The sequence below is a fragment of the Cottoperca gobio genome, chromosome 17 (assembly GCF_900634415.1).
Source record: "Cottoperca gobio chromosome 17, fCotGob3.1, whole genome shotgun sequence".
Classification (NCBI taxonomy): domain Eukaryota; kingdom Metazoa; phylum Chordata; class Actinopteri; order Perciformes; family Bovichtidae; genus Cottoperca; species Cottoperca gobio.
The window spans coordinates 13,281,373-13,293,386 of NC_041371.1; the positions used below are offsets into that span (position 1 = coordinate 13,281,373).

At 43.4% G+C, this 12,014-nt stretch overlaps 1 protein-coding gene across 1 annotated transcript; it reads right to left on the reverse strand.

The window, feature by feature from the left end:
• Positions 1–526: 526 nt before the first annotated feature.
• camk2n2a (calcium/calmodulin-dependent protein kinase II inhibitor 2a) lies at positions 527–3,751 on the reverse strand. The gene is made up of 2 exons (XM_029453983.1): positions 3,264–3,751; positions 527–2,543 (listed from the first exon to the last, which is right to left on the reverse strand). Exons 1-2 carry the CDS (start codon positions 3,430–3,432, stop codon positions 2,473–2,475), a joined length of 240 nt encoding a protein of 79 aa, XP_029309843.1. The 5' UTR covers positions 3,433–3,751; the 3' UTR covers positions 527–2,472.
• Positions 3,752–12,014: the final 8,263 nt, after the last annotated feature.

Genomic DNA, 12,014 nt, shown 5'->3' on the forward strand with positions numbered 1-12,014 from the left:
TTTAGGGTTTTTGTGCATGACATAAGTTCTTCTTGGTGCACCAGCCACAGCGAGTTTTAAACAGGCGAAAGACTTTGTGAAGTCAGTGCCCATGTAGACTTTGATGGATGATCATGTGGCCAGTCATGGCTCCCTAGGGGGCTTTGGTGTAATGAATTTGCTAGTGTAGGCTGACATAGAGCTGTTTAACAGCTTTGCAGATGGATCACTGCTCCTTCCCGCTCTTTAACTAAGGATCAGTATTTAATGTAACTGAGATAATGGCTACTGACTCCAAAGGCTACAAAGAAACAAGAAGACTTTTGTTTTCCGATACTGCAACCATACATATAATGTTCTGTTGTTTCTTAAAAGATATCTTAAGTTAATTGTTTTAATTGTCACTGTGCGGAGGTGATGTGTTGTTATTTCTCCTTGACTGTAATTCAGGCCCAGGTCACTCGGATGTTGCACCTATTGTGTGTCGTTTTCCATTGAGTTGTTATTAATAAGTGTCTTAGGACAAAAGCCATACCAAAGAAACACATTTACATGTTCTTTCACCATTTATTAATTCACCAAATACAGTGAAAATGGCATCATAATATACAATGACTCATTCTTAGAATGTCATGACATTTTTGTTGCTTTTTTGCTTCATAAAGTGATGTTTCATTTTTGAAAATATTAAGGTTTCATGCACAACAAACCATATCCAGTTTCTTTAAAATAATGGTACAAAATAAACAAAATGAAAAAACAAAAACTGTAATGTCCAAAATCGGTCAAATAACAACCTGTTATTTGAGAATACTCGTAAACAGTGCAATATACTCTAAAACTGCCATTTTCTAACAAATTCATCAACGAAGCTCAAGTCACAGTATACGATTTCTTAATAATAGTTTAACATTGATGTGTGCAAAAACCCCAGACACATTCAGTTAGTCTTTAAAAAACGCCCGACCTCTGATATAGAATGAGACCAGTCCACCAAAATTTTAACTTCACCTCCATGAAGCCTAGTCTCATCCTGTATATCCTCTCTGAAGTAGAAATATTTTTGTTGATGAATTGTAAGACGACAGACTAGCATATCATTTAAATAACAAATATTTAGATATAAAAATACAAATATGACTTTTGTTAAAAAGAAGCGTGCCAGGGTAAGAGTAGTGGCACCTGCGTTGGCACCGGAGTGAAAGTTCATGCAGATAGATGGAGAAAAAACTCATCGCAGAGCAAACACGAATAATTGCGAAATTAAAATAACCAAATTTATGGAAAGCATCATTTTTTTCCCATCAATTTCATGACTATTATTTAAACATTTACTATAATATGTGTTGGCCTCTGTAAATATCTGAGCATTTGAAAATGCAAAAACAAAACAAAAAAGGGAAGAAAAGATATGTGCAGGTGTAAATCAGCTACATGGAGGTGCCAAGCTGCACCTTTAACCACTGATGGGTAATGCAAGAAGAAGAAGAAGAAGAAGAAGAAGAAGAAGAAGAAGAAGAAGAAGAAGAAGAAGAAGAAGAAGAAGAAGAAGAAGAAGAAGAAGAAGAAGAAGAAGAAGAAGAAGAAGAAGAAGAAGAAGAGAAGAAGAAGAAGAAGAAGAAGAAGAAGAAGAAGAAGAAGAAGAAGAAGAAGAAGAAGAAGAAGAATGTAGCCTGTGGTTCAGGTTTAATCTGTGGCCTAATGTTCTTTAAGGGCCAAAAACAAACAGGGCTTCTACTACAGAAAATATTAACATTGCACCATCCTTGGATATATGTTTTTACATACAATGGGTCTCCTCTATTTAGCAGACTCGAGAGTTTGGTTGGTCTCTTTTTAAAAAGCGTTAGCAGCAACAGGAATGCATTGGCCCAGTGCTGAAAGGACAGCTCCCTTGAATGCACCGTCGCTGACTGAATCAACAAAGCAAAGCCTAAAGGAGGGGGAGGGGGAAAGAGAGGGGGGGAGGGAGGAGGGACGTCTGAGAGCTTAGACTACCTACTGTACTGTACAACTTATTGAAATAGGGCTGGGATTTAGCTTCAGCCTCCAGTTGCAGTATTGTGTTGCTTACAACGCTGTTGGAAAGGAAAAAGAGATGGTCGTGAAGTAATGACAAGTTCATCCATCATTAAAGTCAGCAGAGGTTGGGATACAGATCGGAGTCCGCCATCTCAACATCTTGCTGCACAGCAGTAGTTAAAATCGGGATTCGTTTGGAGAATTGCCAGCAATCCCATGATAAATCTTGGTCTTTTCCAGAGTCTCTCTCTCTCTTCTTCTCTTTCTTTCTTCATCCTTGTCTTCCACATTTATCTTCCCTTAGCTTTCTCCATTTTTACCCCCTTCTTTTCCCTTTTCATTGCCGTTTCGTCAGTCACTCCATTCTCGCTTCGTGCCGTCGTTCTTCTCCTGCAATCCTCGAACATGCACAGCCGACAAGTGCTTCAAATCGGTGATCAAAAATAAAAAGTCTGCAAGACTCGCTCATGTTTAAACGCCGGGTGCAGACTTGTCTGTCATCCCCTTCAGGACCTCGTCTATTCGGTCGTCCTCGATGACCACTGTGGTGAGAGAAAGAGAGAGAGGAGGGGGGGGGGGGGGGGGGGGGGTAGAGAGAGAGAAGGGAAGATGATGTTTACTGAGACCATTACATCAGAGATACTTGATGACATTTCTATAATATCCCACTCAATAGTGACATCATTGTGTTTTGTTATAAGGTCAATTCATTCTTATTTACGGCCTATAGTAAAGGGGACTATGGCGCACTAAATAACAAAAGCAAGTGAGAGAGAACGTGACTAGTGCGGTTGAAGGTGAATAAATACATATCAAATTAAAGCACTATTGCAAATCCCCGACCTCGAGTGCGCGCACTTGGTGAAAACAACTAATTCCCGGTATTGGCGACGAGCCAGGCTTTGCATCTTCACTATTTAACCCTATTGTTTTGGGTACAGCGTGGGGTGTGTCCGTACACGGAGATCATGTCTCGTGCATGGATGTTAACACTTTGAATGTCGTCGACAACCACAGTCTCGTGTAACAAAGAAGTATTCATCCTGTGGTGCATTTTCAAATATCAAAAGTATGTAGGCTCGAGTATAATCTTGGCACAACCAGACTATGAATTAAAATAGATTATATGAATAGGAACATCATAATAAACTCACTTTAAGTACCAATATATTTTGCACATTTTCTATCAGATAGATAATTGCATGCATCAGTTATAGTGTCAACGTGTCTAAGCGCTAATCCTTTATTTAAACATTATTTACCTCGCTTGGCTCTGCCGATCTGTCCAAGCTTCGGGGGTCTTTTCGCCTGCGACCCAGCGAAAAAGGCGCTTGTGTCCTGCAGTCCGCAGCTAAAGGACATCTGACTGACCTCACTGTCCGCCCCGTAGCCGCTCATTTTCCCCTCGTTGTATGGCAGCACCTCGGACATTGTGGCACGGCGTAGAAGGATCACCAGCGTAAATAACAAGTAGATAAAAGTTTTCCCAGTGGCTTTATATATTCAATAAAGCCGTAGATTCCCGTGTTTCTGCAAGCTGCAGCGGTTGTTGTGTTTCTCCTGCTGGGATCCTTTCTAAGTGTAACTCGATGTGGATGAGGGGACACCAGCGTCTGAGGTCCGGCTGTTGTTGTGGTCTCTCTGTGGTCTCTGGATGTGTTGCAGCTGCAGGGAGAGACAACGTGTGAGTGAGCGAGAGAGTTGTGTTCGCCTGTGTTGCTGGCTGCTGTCTGGTGAGGGAAGTGGGAGATCCCGGGATCATAAAGGAAACCCAGGCAGAACGGTGAAGTCATCCATCCGGGTGTGTGCGTCTCTCTGTGTGTGTGTGTGTGTGTGTGTGTGTGTGTGCGCTAGGGTAGGGTAGGGTAGGAGACTCCGTGTGGTAGAGGAGCAAGAGTGACATCAACAGGCGAGAGATGAAATTGCACAAGTGAAGGACTAAAACTGAAGCAGGAGACATTGGCTTTTCTTTATTTCAAGAACATTCACCTTTAAGCCTATAGAAACATATGGTCAACATATTATTTCCAATGGTAACCTACATATTAGTCCTATTATAGGGTATAATTTCCTTCCATGATATACTAGTATTAAGTCAAGTCAAAAACAGTCTCTCAAGACGTGTTTTGCATGTGAGTCAATGTGGAAGTATAAGTAGCCTACTAAGCCTTTGTGTCACTTATTTACTCTTCTAATTTACTATTTTCTGAGAGAAATGCTGTACTTTTTACTCCACTGCATTTATCTAGTTACTTTACACATTGAGGCAGATTGAGGTTGTACAGAAAGAAACCTGTGACTTTGATCACAGGTTTTCAAATTGATTTGGGGGCATTGAACCTGAGTGGGCGATGTTCAAAACCTCTATTGCTGAAGCTGTGGTGAAGAGCTGTTCAAATTGATTCAACTTTGCAAAAGTATATGAAGTGGTTGAAAGTGACTCCTTCTCCACCAGCTACAACATTAGAACGCTGTTTACAAGTTATTGCATCACATGATAATCTAACGGTATACTGTATACAACAATATAACTTGAAAGCTATGTTTGATGCTTCTTTACTTTTTAAGTACATTTTTACTTTGGACAGAGTACTTTTATATAGTGACATTACTACTCTTACTTGAGGATCTGAGTACTTCTTTTGCCAATGGATAGTAGTACAGTATACTGGCATGTGTAGGCTATAACAGAGTTTGGGACAGAACAGCAGTAACTGTGTATTATATAAGATGACAAAATATAAAATGAGATAAGGTAACACTTATGCTGAAAAGACATTTTCTTGTAATAATCGCACACAGTGACATTAAAGGGGAACTCCACTCTGCTGATTATGCACATACTGTACAGTAGAGGTCAGCTTACTACTTATGTTGAGTATAAAGTTGTGCATAGTGTCCCCTGTGGCTCTGGAGGAGCTTTTTACAGTAAAATAACCCTGATGATGTGATTCTCTCGGGTTGGGTGTAACGACTACAAAGTTGTTTTTTGAGGGTTGACCCATACGGACTAAAACCCAGGACATCTTAGCCTTTGCTTGTCTGACTTTGACAATTATTTTTTTTATCTGTCTCCTGTGACTTCCCAAACTTTATGAAAGTGAAATACTAAATGACTGGAGTGCCCCTTTAAAGTGTCAGAACAGCAAAAGTAAAGTAAATGCATAATTACCCCAAAAAGAGAGAGACACTAAAATACAATAGATCTATACATTATGATGATCTACTATATACAATAAATACTATATAAAATAAACATTATAGATTTTACATGTATATTATATTTACATGTATGACATTATATACATTATATAAATAAACAGAAATGAATGTATAATATGGTCCTGGCTGAGTGTCAGAAGAAAACACGTGAATGGTTTATTCCAGCACCATGGACAGAGCCAGTATAATTTATACATTAGCTACATTTGAAATTACGTCATTCTTCTGTGCCTTCTTTTTGTTGCAGCCTGTGTTACAACATCCCGTCCTCACAGCATATGGTGTCTCATAAAAGCTAAAATAATGAGCTGACAGAAAGCCTATCATTGGACCAACCCTGTTTTAACAACTCGGGCCAGCTGATCTGTCTATAAACATGTAGTAACCTTTCCATTGAAGCAGTGTCCCTCTGTTTTAGCAGCCAGTCTCCATGGCAGGTGAAATTGACCAGCTGACACTCTTTGAGATCAGTTCTGTTGGAAAGGCTCTTGGATTTCCTGCAGGGATAAGACGCAGGGCGGCTGCAGAGTCAAAGGGAAGCTGCATTCAACCCCCTGTAAAACACGTTACTGAGTCTCGAGAAGAATTGTGTTTACCACCAGTTTACTAAGAAATCCTGCATGTTGGCTACATTATCTTTTTGGAGGCAGGTTCAACCCAAAAGCAGTACAGAACGAATCATCTTTTTCCAATTCTGATTTTTCTTTAACATGGATCCACAGGTCACAAATCTGCCACTCTTTCTGAATGAAATTCACCGGGGGTCTGACTCACAAAGCTCCTCCTGCCCAATAAACTGCAGCCTCCAGCTGTAAACAAGCGGAGCAGTTGATTCATGCAACGCTTTCACATGACGTCATCAGTTAGCAACACAGTTGGAGGCTGTAGGGACAAATCTGACCTGCTGCCCCAAACTACACCAGGTGCTGCTTCATGTTCACTATTTAGGGAAATTAACACGCATGTGTTATACCAACTGGACGACGTACCCGTTCTCCTAATAATGCATCGCCTCGTACATCATGCTGAACCAAGTGCGCTTAAGTGCAATGACTCCTCATTTGGTCTGCCTCTGTTAGGTTCCATTGATCTTTCTCAGTCCACATGCTGTGATTTCTCTGCTGTTTTTCTTACCCCATCTCGGCCTTTTTAGCAGGCAGCAGTTCTTAATGATCAGGCTCACTCAATCAGCCCCATCATCTCTGACAAGGGCACCCACCCTTAAGAAGTGTGTGTGTGTGAGTGTGCATGCTCTTGAAGCACTGCCTCCAATTATAAATGAATCACTATGCTGAGTCACTCACCCTCTCCCCATCTCTCCCCTCGAGCAGACCAGTCGCTGCTGAACACACACACACACACACACTATGTTCCTCCTTGAGGAACACTAGCTGAGGAAAAAAACCCAATAACAAGCATAGAGCTAAGAGCCAGGATCAATTCCCTGCTCTTAGGGTGTGTGTGTGTGTGTGTGTGTGTGTGTGTGTGTGTGTGTGTGTGTGTGTGTGTGTGTGTGTGTGTGTGTGTGTGTGGGTGTGGGTGTTTGTGTGTGTTTGGGTGCATGCGTGTGGGTGTATATTTCAGGAAAGCTAAAAATGTAAGTGAGAGGAAAAAGACTAAGAGGAGAGACACACACCATCTGCAGTCATGGAGCAAATAAAAGTACCTGCTCTCCTCGTCATCAAGATTAATGATGATGATGATTTTCCAGCATAAACATCCTCCACTAGACAGTGGGAACATTGGCAGAGCTCCTGCCCTTGGATCAGTGAGCACACAGCTGAGATAGAAATGCTCACAGCTGTAGTCTGCACCACGCTGAAGCCATACTGAGGCCGCGGTACGCTCCGTCTCCCGCACCTCCGTTACAGCGGGAGGCCAAAGCTTGGATCAAAGGTGAGTGTTTCATGTTGTTTAGTACCATGCTGGGGGAAGTCAATACTTTTATAGAAAAACATGTCACCAAGTTCTTTTCTAAGAATCAAGTTTCTACTTTTCTTTATTTGTTGTATTTGGAAGATGATCTGAGAAGTGTTACAGGGAGGCTATTACTCAAGTAGGCCTCCTGTACTTCCTGTTACAACGTTAAGGTAGTTCTTTACACTTATATTTTATACTAGGTCTATTTTATACCAGTACTCCTACAGTTTGGAGAAAATATTGTACTTTTTAACTATATTTTATTTGTCATAGTTACCGGTGAAACAATGATCAGTAAAACAGGAGGCATTTTTACAGTTTAAACTACTCAAATGTAGCAGTTGAAATTGTTTCACCTCGATCAACCACAACATTAAAAAATCTGCTTACATGTTAATAATCAATAATGATTATTGAATAAAATAAAAAAACATAATGGGTAGATTACCTTTTACTTCCCAAAAAGTATGTACCTTTAGTTAAGTAAAACATTTTATGTAATACTTTTCCTTGTATTAGAGTATTTCTAGTGTGGTATTTTTGCTTTATCTTAAGTAAAGCACATGAATAGTTATTTTACCACTAGCTTTTTCCCCTTAAAACAAAATAATGTCTACTGTAGGTGTTACCTCTCGTTTGCGGTTCAACCAAATAATGATTTTTGTTTTAATTAAAGCTGCAGCAATCAACATTTTTATAATTACGATGGATCAAATCACCATGTGTAATGTGAAACACGTGACTATTATTGACAAACCAAAAGCAAATTATCATCTGACTCTGCAATTCCCCTCATCTTCATGGAGTATTTTAGCATCTTTGAGCTAATTGTTTTGGTCTCACAACTTTACTTCCAAAAGATGGTTATCTCAAAACCTAAACAGATAAAACAAAAACCAAACTGCATTGTTAGATGCTAATAGAGATAAGTGAAGAAATATACGTCTTTTTATTTCAAATTTAGGGATCTGTGTCCATTTGTCTTTTAGTTTCTAATGAGTGTAAAGGCGATTATACATCCTCTACCTCAGGGGTATTCACCTAAAATTCTAAGAGGTTCAGTTAGAGAAAATTTTCGCAAGCAAAGGTCCGAAGCATCACAATGGGTAACCTGCATTATGAATTAGTGTGAGATATATTGAAGTAGCCTAGTAGCTGTATCAACGTCTGCACGTCAACAACAACTGACTGTCAAATCTAATAAAGAAAGCAAAATTCAAAAACATTTTGACAATATTTATTGTCACTTAACATTGAACTATACAGATATATAATACTGTAGATATGTATAATGTTCTTCTTGGGCTGCATTTAAAAATAAAATTGAGAAAATAAATAAAATTGTGAAAAATTGTGCATCTTAAAATAAAGTGCTTAATCTTATAAAAAATAAAAATAAAGTGTAGCAGCAGCTTGAGTTTCCATCCATCCATCCATCCATCCATCCATCCATCGTCTACCGCTTATCCGGGGTCGGGTCGCGGGGGGTAGCAGCTCCAGTAAGGAACCCCAAACTTCCCTTCTCCGGGCCACATCCGCCAGCTCCAACTGGGGGATCCCGAGGCGTTCCCAGGCCAGTGAGGAGATATAATCTCTCCACCGAGTCCTGGGTCTTCCCCAGGGTCTTTTCCCAGCTGGACGTGCCTGGAACACCTCCCTAGGGAGGCGGCCAGGTGGCATCCTTACTAGATGCCCGAACCACCTCAGCTGGCTCCTTTCAACGCAAAGGAGCAGCGGCTCTACTCCGAGTCTCTCATGGATGGCTGAGCTTCTCACCCTATCTCTAAGGGAGACGCCAGCCACCCGTCTGAGAAAACCCATCTTGGCCGCTTGTACCCGTGATCTTGTTCTTTCAGTCATGACCCAGCCTTCATGACCATAGGTGAGGGTAGGAATGAAGATCGCCCGGAAGATCGAGAGCTTTGCCTTCTGGCTCAGCTCTCTTTTCGTCACAACGGTGCAGTAAAGCGAATGTAATACCGCCCCCGCTGCTCCGATTCTCCGGCCAGTCTCAACACCCAAAGCCTTCAGCATTTCTGGACGGATCTCATCAACCCCTGCGGCTTTGCCACTGTGGAGTTGTTTGACTGCCTCAGTGACTTCCGACAGGGAAATTGACGATGGTCCCCCATCAGCTTCCAGCTCTGCCTCTACCATAGAGGGTGTGTTAGTCGGATTCAGGAGTTCCTCAAAGTGCTCCTTCCACCGCCCAATAACCTTCTCAGCTGTACACAGCTTGGATGGTTCCCCACTTCCCCCTCCTGAGGTTCCGGACGGTTTTCCAGAAGCACCTTGGTGCCGACCGAACGTCCTTCTCCCACACCTGCTGCTTTGCCTCTGCCACGGCAGAGGCTGCCGCCCTTCGAGTCTGTCGGTACCCTGCAACTGTTTCCAGAGTCCTCCCGAATAACATAACCCAGAAGGACTCCTTCTTCAGTCGAACAGCTTCCCTGACCACCGGGGTCCACCACGGTGTTCGAGGGTTACCATCCCTTGAGGCACCTAAGACCTTGAGACCACAGCTCTTCACCACAGCTTCAGCAATAGAGGTTTTGAACATCGCCCACTCAGGTTCAATGCCCCCAACCTCCACAGGGATATCTGAAAAGCTCCGCCGGAGGTGTGAGTTGAGGATCTCCCGGAAAGGGTCTTCCTCCAGATGTTCCCATTTCACCCGCACTACCCATTTGGGCTTACCAGGTCTGTCCAGAGTCTTCCCCCACCCCTTGATCCAACTCACCACCAGATGGTGATCAGTTGACAGCTCTGCCCCTCTCTTCCCCTGAGTGTCCAAAACATGCGGCCTCAGATCAGATGATACGATCACAAAATCGATCATTGATCTTTGGCCTAGGGTGCTCTGGTACCACATACACTTATGAGCATCCTTATGTTCAAACATGGTGTTTGTTATGGCCATTCCATGACTAGCACAGAAGTCCAACAACAAACGACCGTTCTGGTTTAGATCAGGGAGACCGTTCCTCCCAATCACGCCTCTCCAGGTGTCTCCATCGTTTCCCACGTGCGTGTTAAAGTCTCCCAGCAAGACTACGGAGTCCCCTACTGGAGCTCCCTGCAGGGCTCCATTCAGGGTCTCCAAGAAGGCCGAATACTCCGAACTGCGGTTTGGGACATAGGCACAAACAACAGTCAGAGTTTTCCCCCCCATAACCCTCTCGTCCACTGGGGTGAACTCCAACGTAGCGGCGCTCAGCCAGGGGCTTGTGAGTATACCCACACCCGCCCGACGCCTCACACCTTGGGCAACTCCGGAGAAGAATAGAGTCCAACCCCTATCCAGGAGTACGGTTCCAGAGCCAAGACTGTGCGTAGAGGTAAGCCCCACCAGATCCAACTGGTAGCGCTCCACCTCCCGCACTAGTTCCGGCTCCTTCCCCCACAGAGAGGTGACATTCCACGTCCCCAGAGCCAGCCTCTGCTGCCCGGGTCTGGTCCATCAAGGTCCCCCGACCCCAGCGGTTCTTCCTGTGAGTGGTGGGTCCACAGCATGGATGGATGGGAGGCACCATGTAGCTTCGTCGGGCTGTGCCCGACCGGGCTCCATGGCAAACCCGGCCACCAGGCGCTTGCTGTCGGGCCCTCCCTCTGGGCCTGGCTCCATACGGGGTCCCCGGGCTTCCTCCGGGCAGGGTCTCTCCTTCTCTTTCCCTTTTTTTCATGAGGTCGTTTTGAACCATTCTTAGTCTTGCCCCTCGCCTTAGATTGAGTTTCCCTTTTTCTTTAACTGTTTCACATCTTGATTTAACAGTCAACCAATGTTAGAATAAATCAGTCTCAACACATTTGAACAATTTAACAGTTTAACCCAGGCTAGCACATCCTGGGTTAAACATTTCTCTGTGGCTGACGATACTGACAGGTGGCCTATTTGCTTTATTTTGTCAGAAATCAAAATCATATTGGGCTCTGAGTGCTTATTTTCTGTGCCCTCAGTTCAGACTTGAGTGGGTATGTGTGATCAAACACGTTGTGCTTTGCCTCATAGTGGCGTTTCACATCACCACTTTTAATGAGCACCACGGTCTCTGAGCATATGAGACACAGGTGTTGTGCTCCCAGTGGGAAGGATGAACATGAATGAGTCCATTCTGGGTTGAAAGCTCTGTTGACTTTTCTCTTCTTGGAGAGCGCCATGAGTAGTTATTGTTCTCTCCCTGTCTGCCGCTCACTCGTCTCTTCGTCAGTGTTTCTCTCCCTCTCTCTGTCTTCTCTCCTTGAATCGCTAACTCGTCTTTCCGTCTGTCACGCACCTCTCATCTGTCTGTATTATTCAGAGTCGCAATGTTTGCGGGTTGGAATGCACAGATGTTATTGGCTGCGTAGCATCACGTGGGATGGCTTAACTCGCATGTAATTGTTCTGTGAGTATCCTGAACCGCTAAACTAGTGCTGTAAAAACGAGTGAGGTGATTCTCTAGTTCACTCCTCTCCTTTCCTCCCCTCTGTTTGTGTGTGTAGGTGTGTGCGAAGCGCCGCCCTTCGTGATACAGAGCGGAGTGAATGTGAAGGCGCAAAGCTAAATAAATAAAATAAAATGCGCCGTTATTAAAATAGAAGTACCGGTCCGGGTCCGGCTGTCCGCCTGTTAGTGACCCCTGCTCTTCCTGATACAATTTGGATGGTTTCCTCTTCGTTCATGGGATTTACAGTACTGTTGTATTCGGAACCCTGGTCTGGGTGAATGAGCTCTGTAAAAGCGGTGCACTCTCAAACTGAAGGACCAAACAGAAAGATCTTTATATCTGACCAGAGTGTATTTCCCTATGATACTATCCCTATCAGCCTCTCCTCAGGGAGGGAGCGCTTGGTTTGTTGATGAGACGAGAAGCACTGCAGTCACACTACTG

Excerpts from the sequence above, each read along its gene's own strand:
- camk2n2a (XM_029453983.1), bottom strand. The coding sequence starts at position 3,432 with ATGTCCGAGGTGCTGCCATACAACGAGGGGAAAATGAGCGGCTACGGG. Across the intron at positions 2,544-3,263 it reads GATCGGCAGAGCCAAGCGAG|TGGTCATCGAGGACGACCGA; the intron begins GTAAATAATGTT and ends CTCTCACCACAG.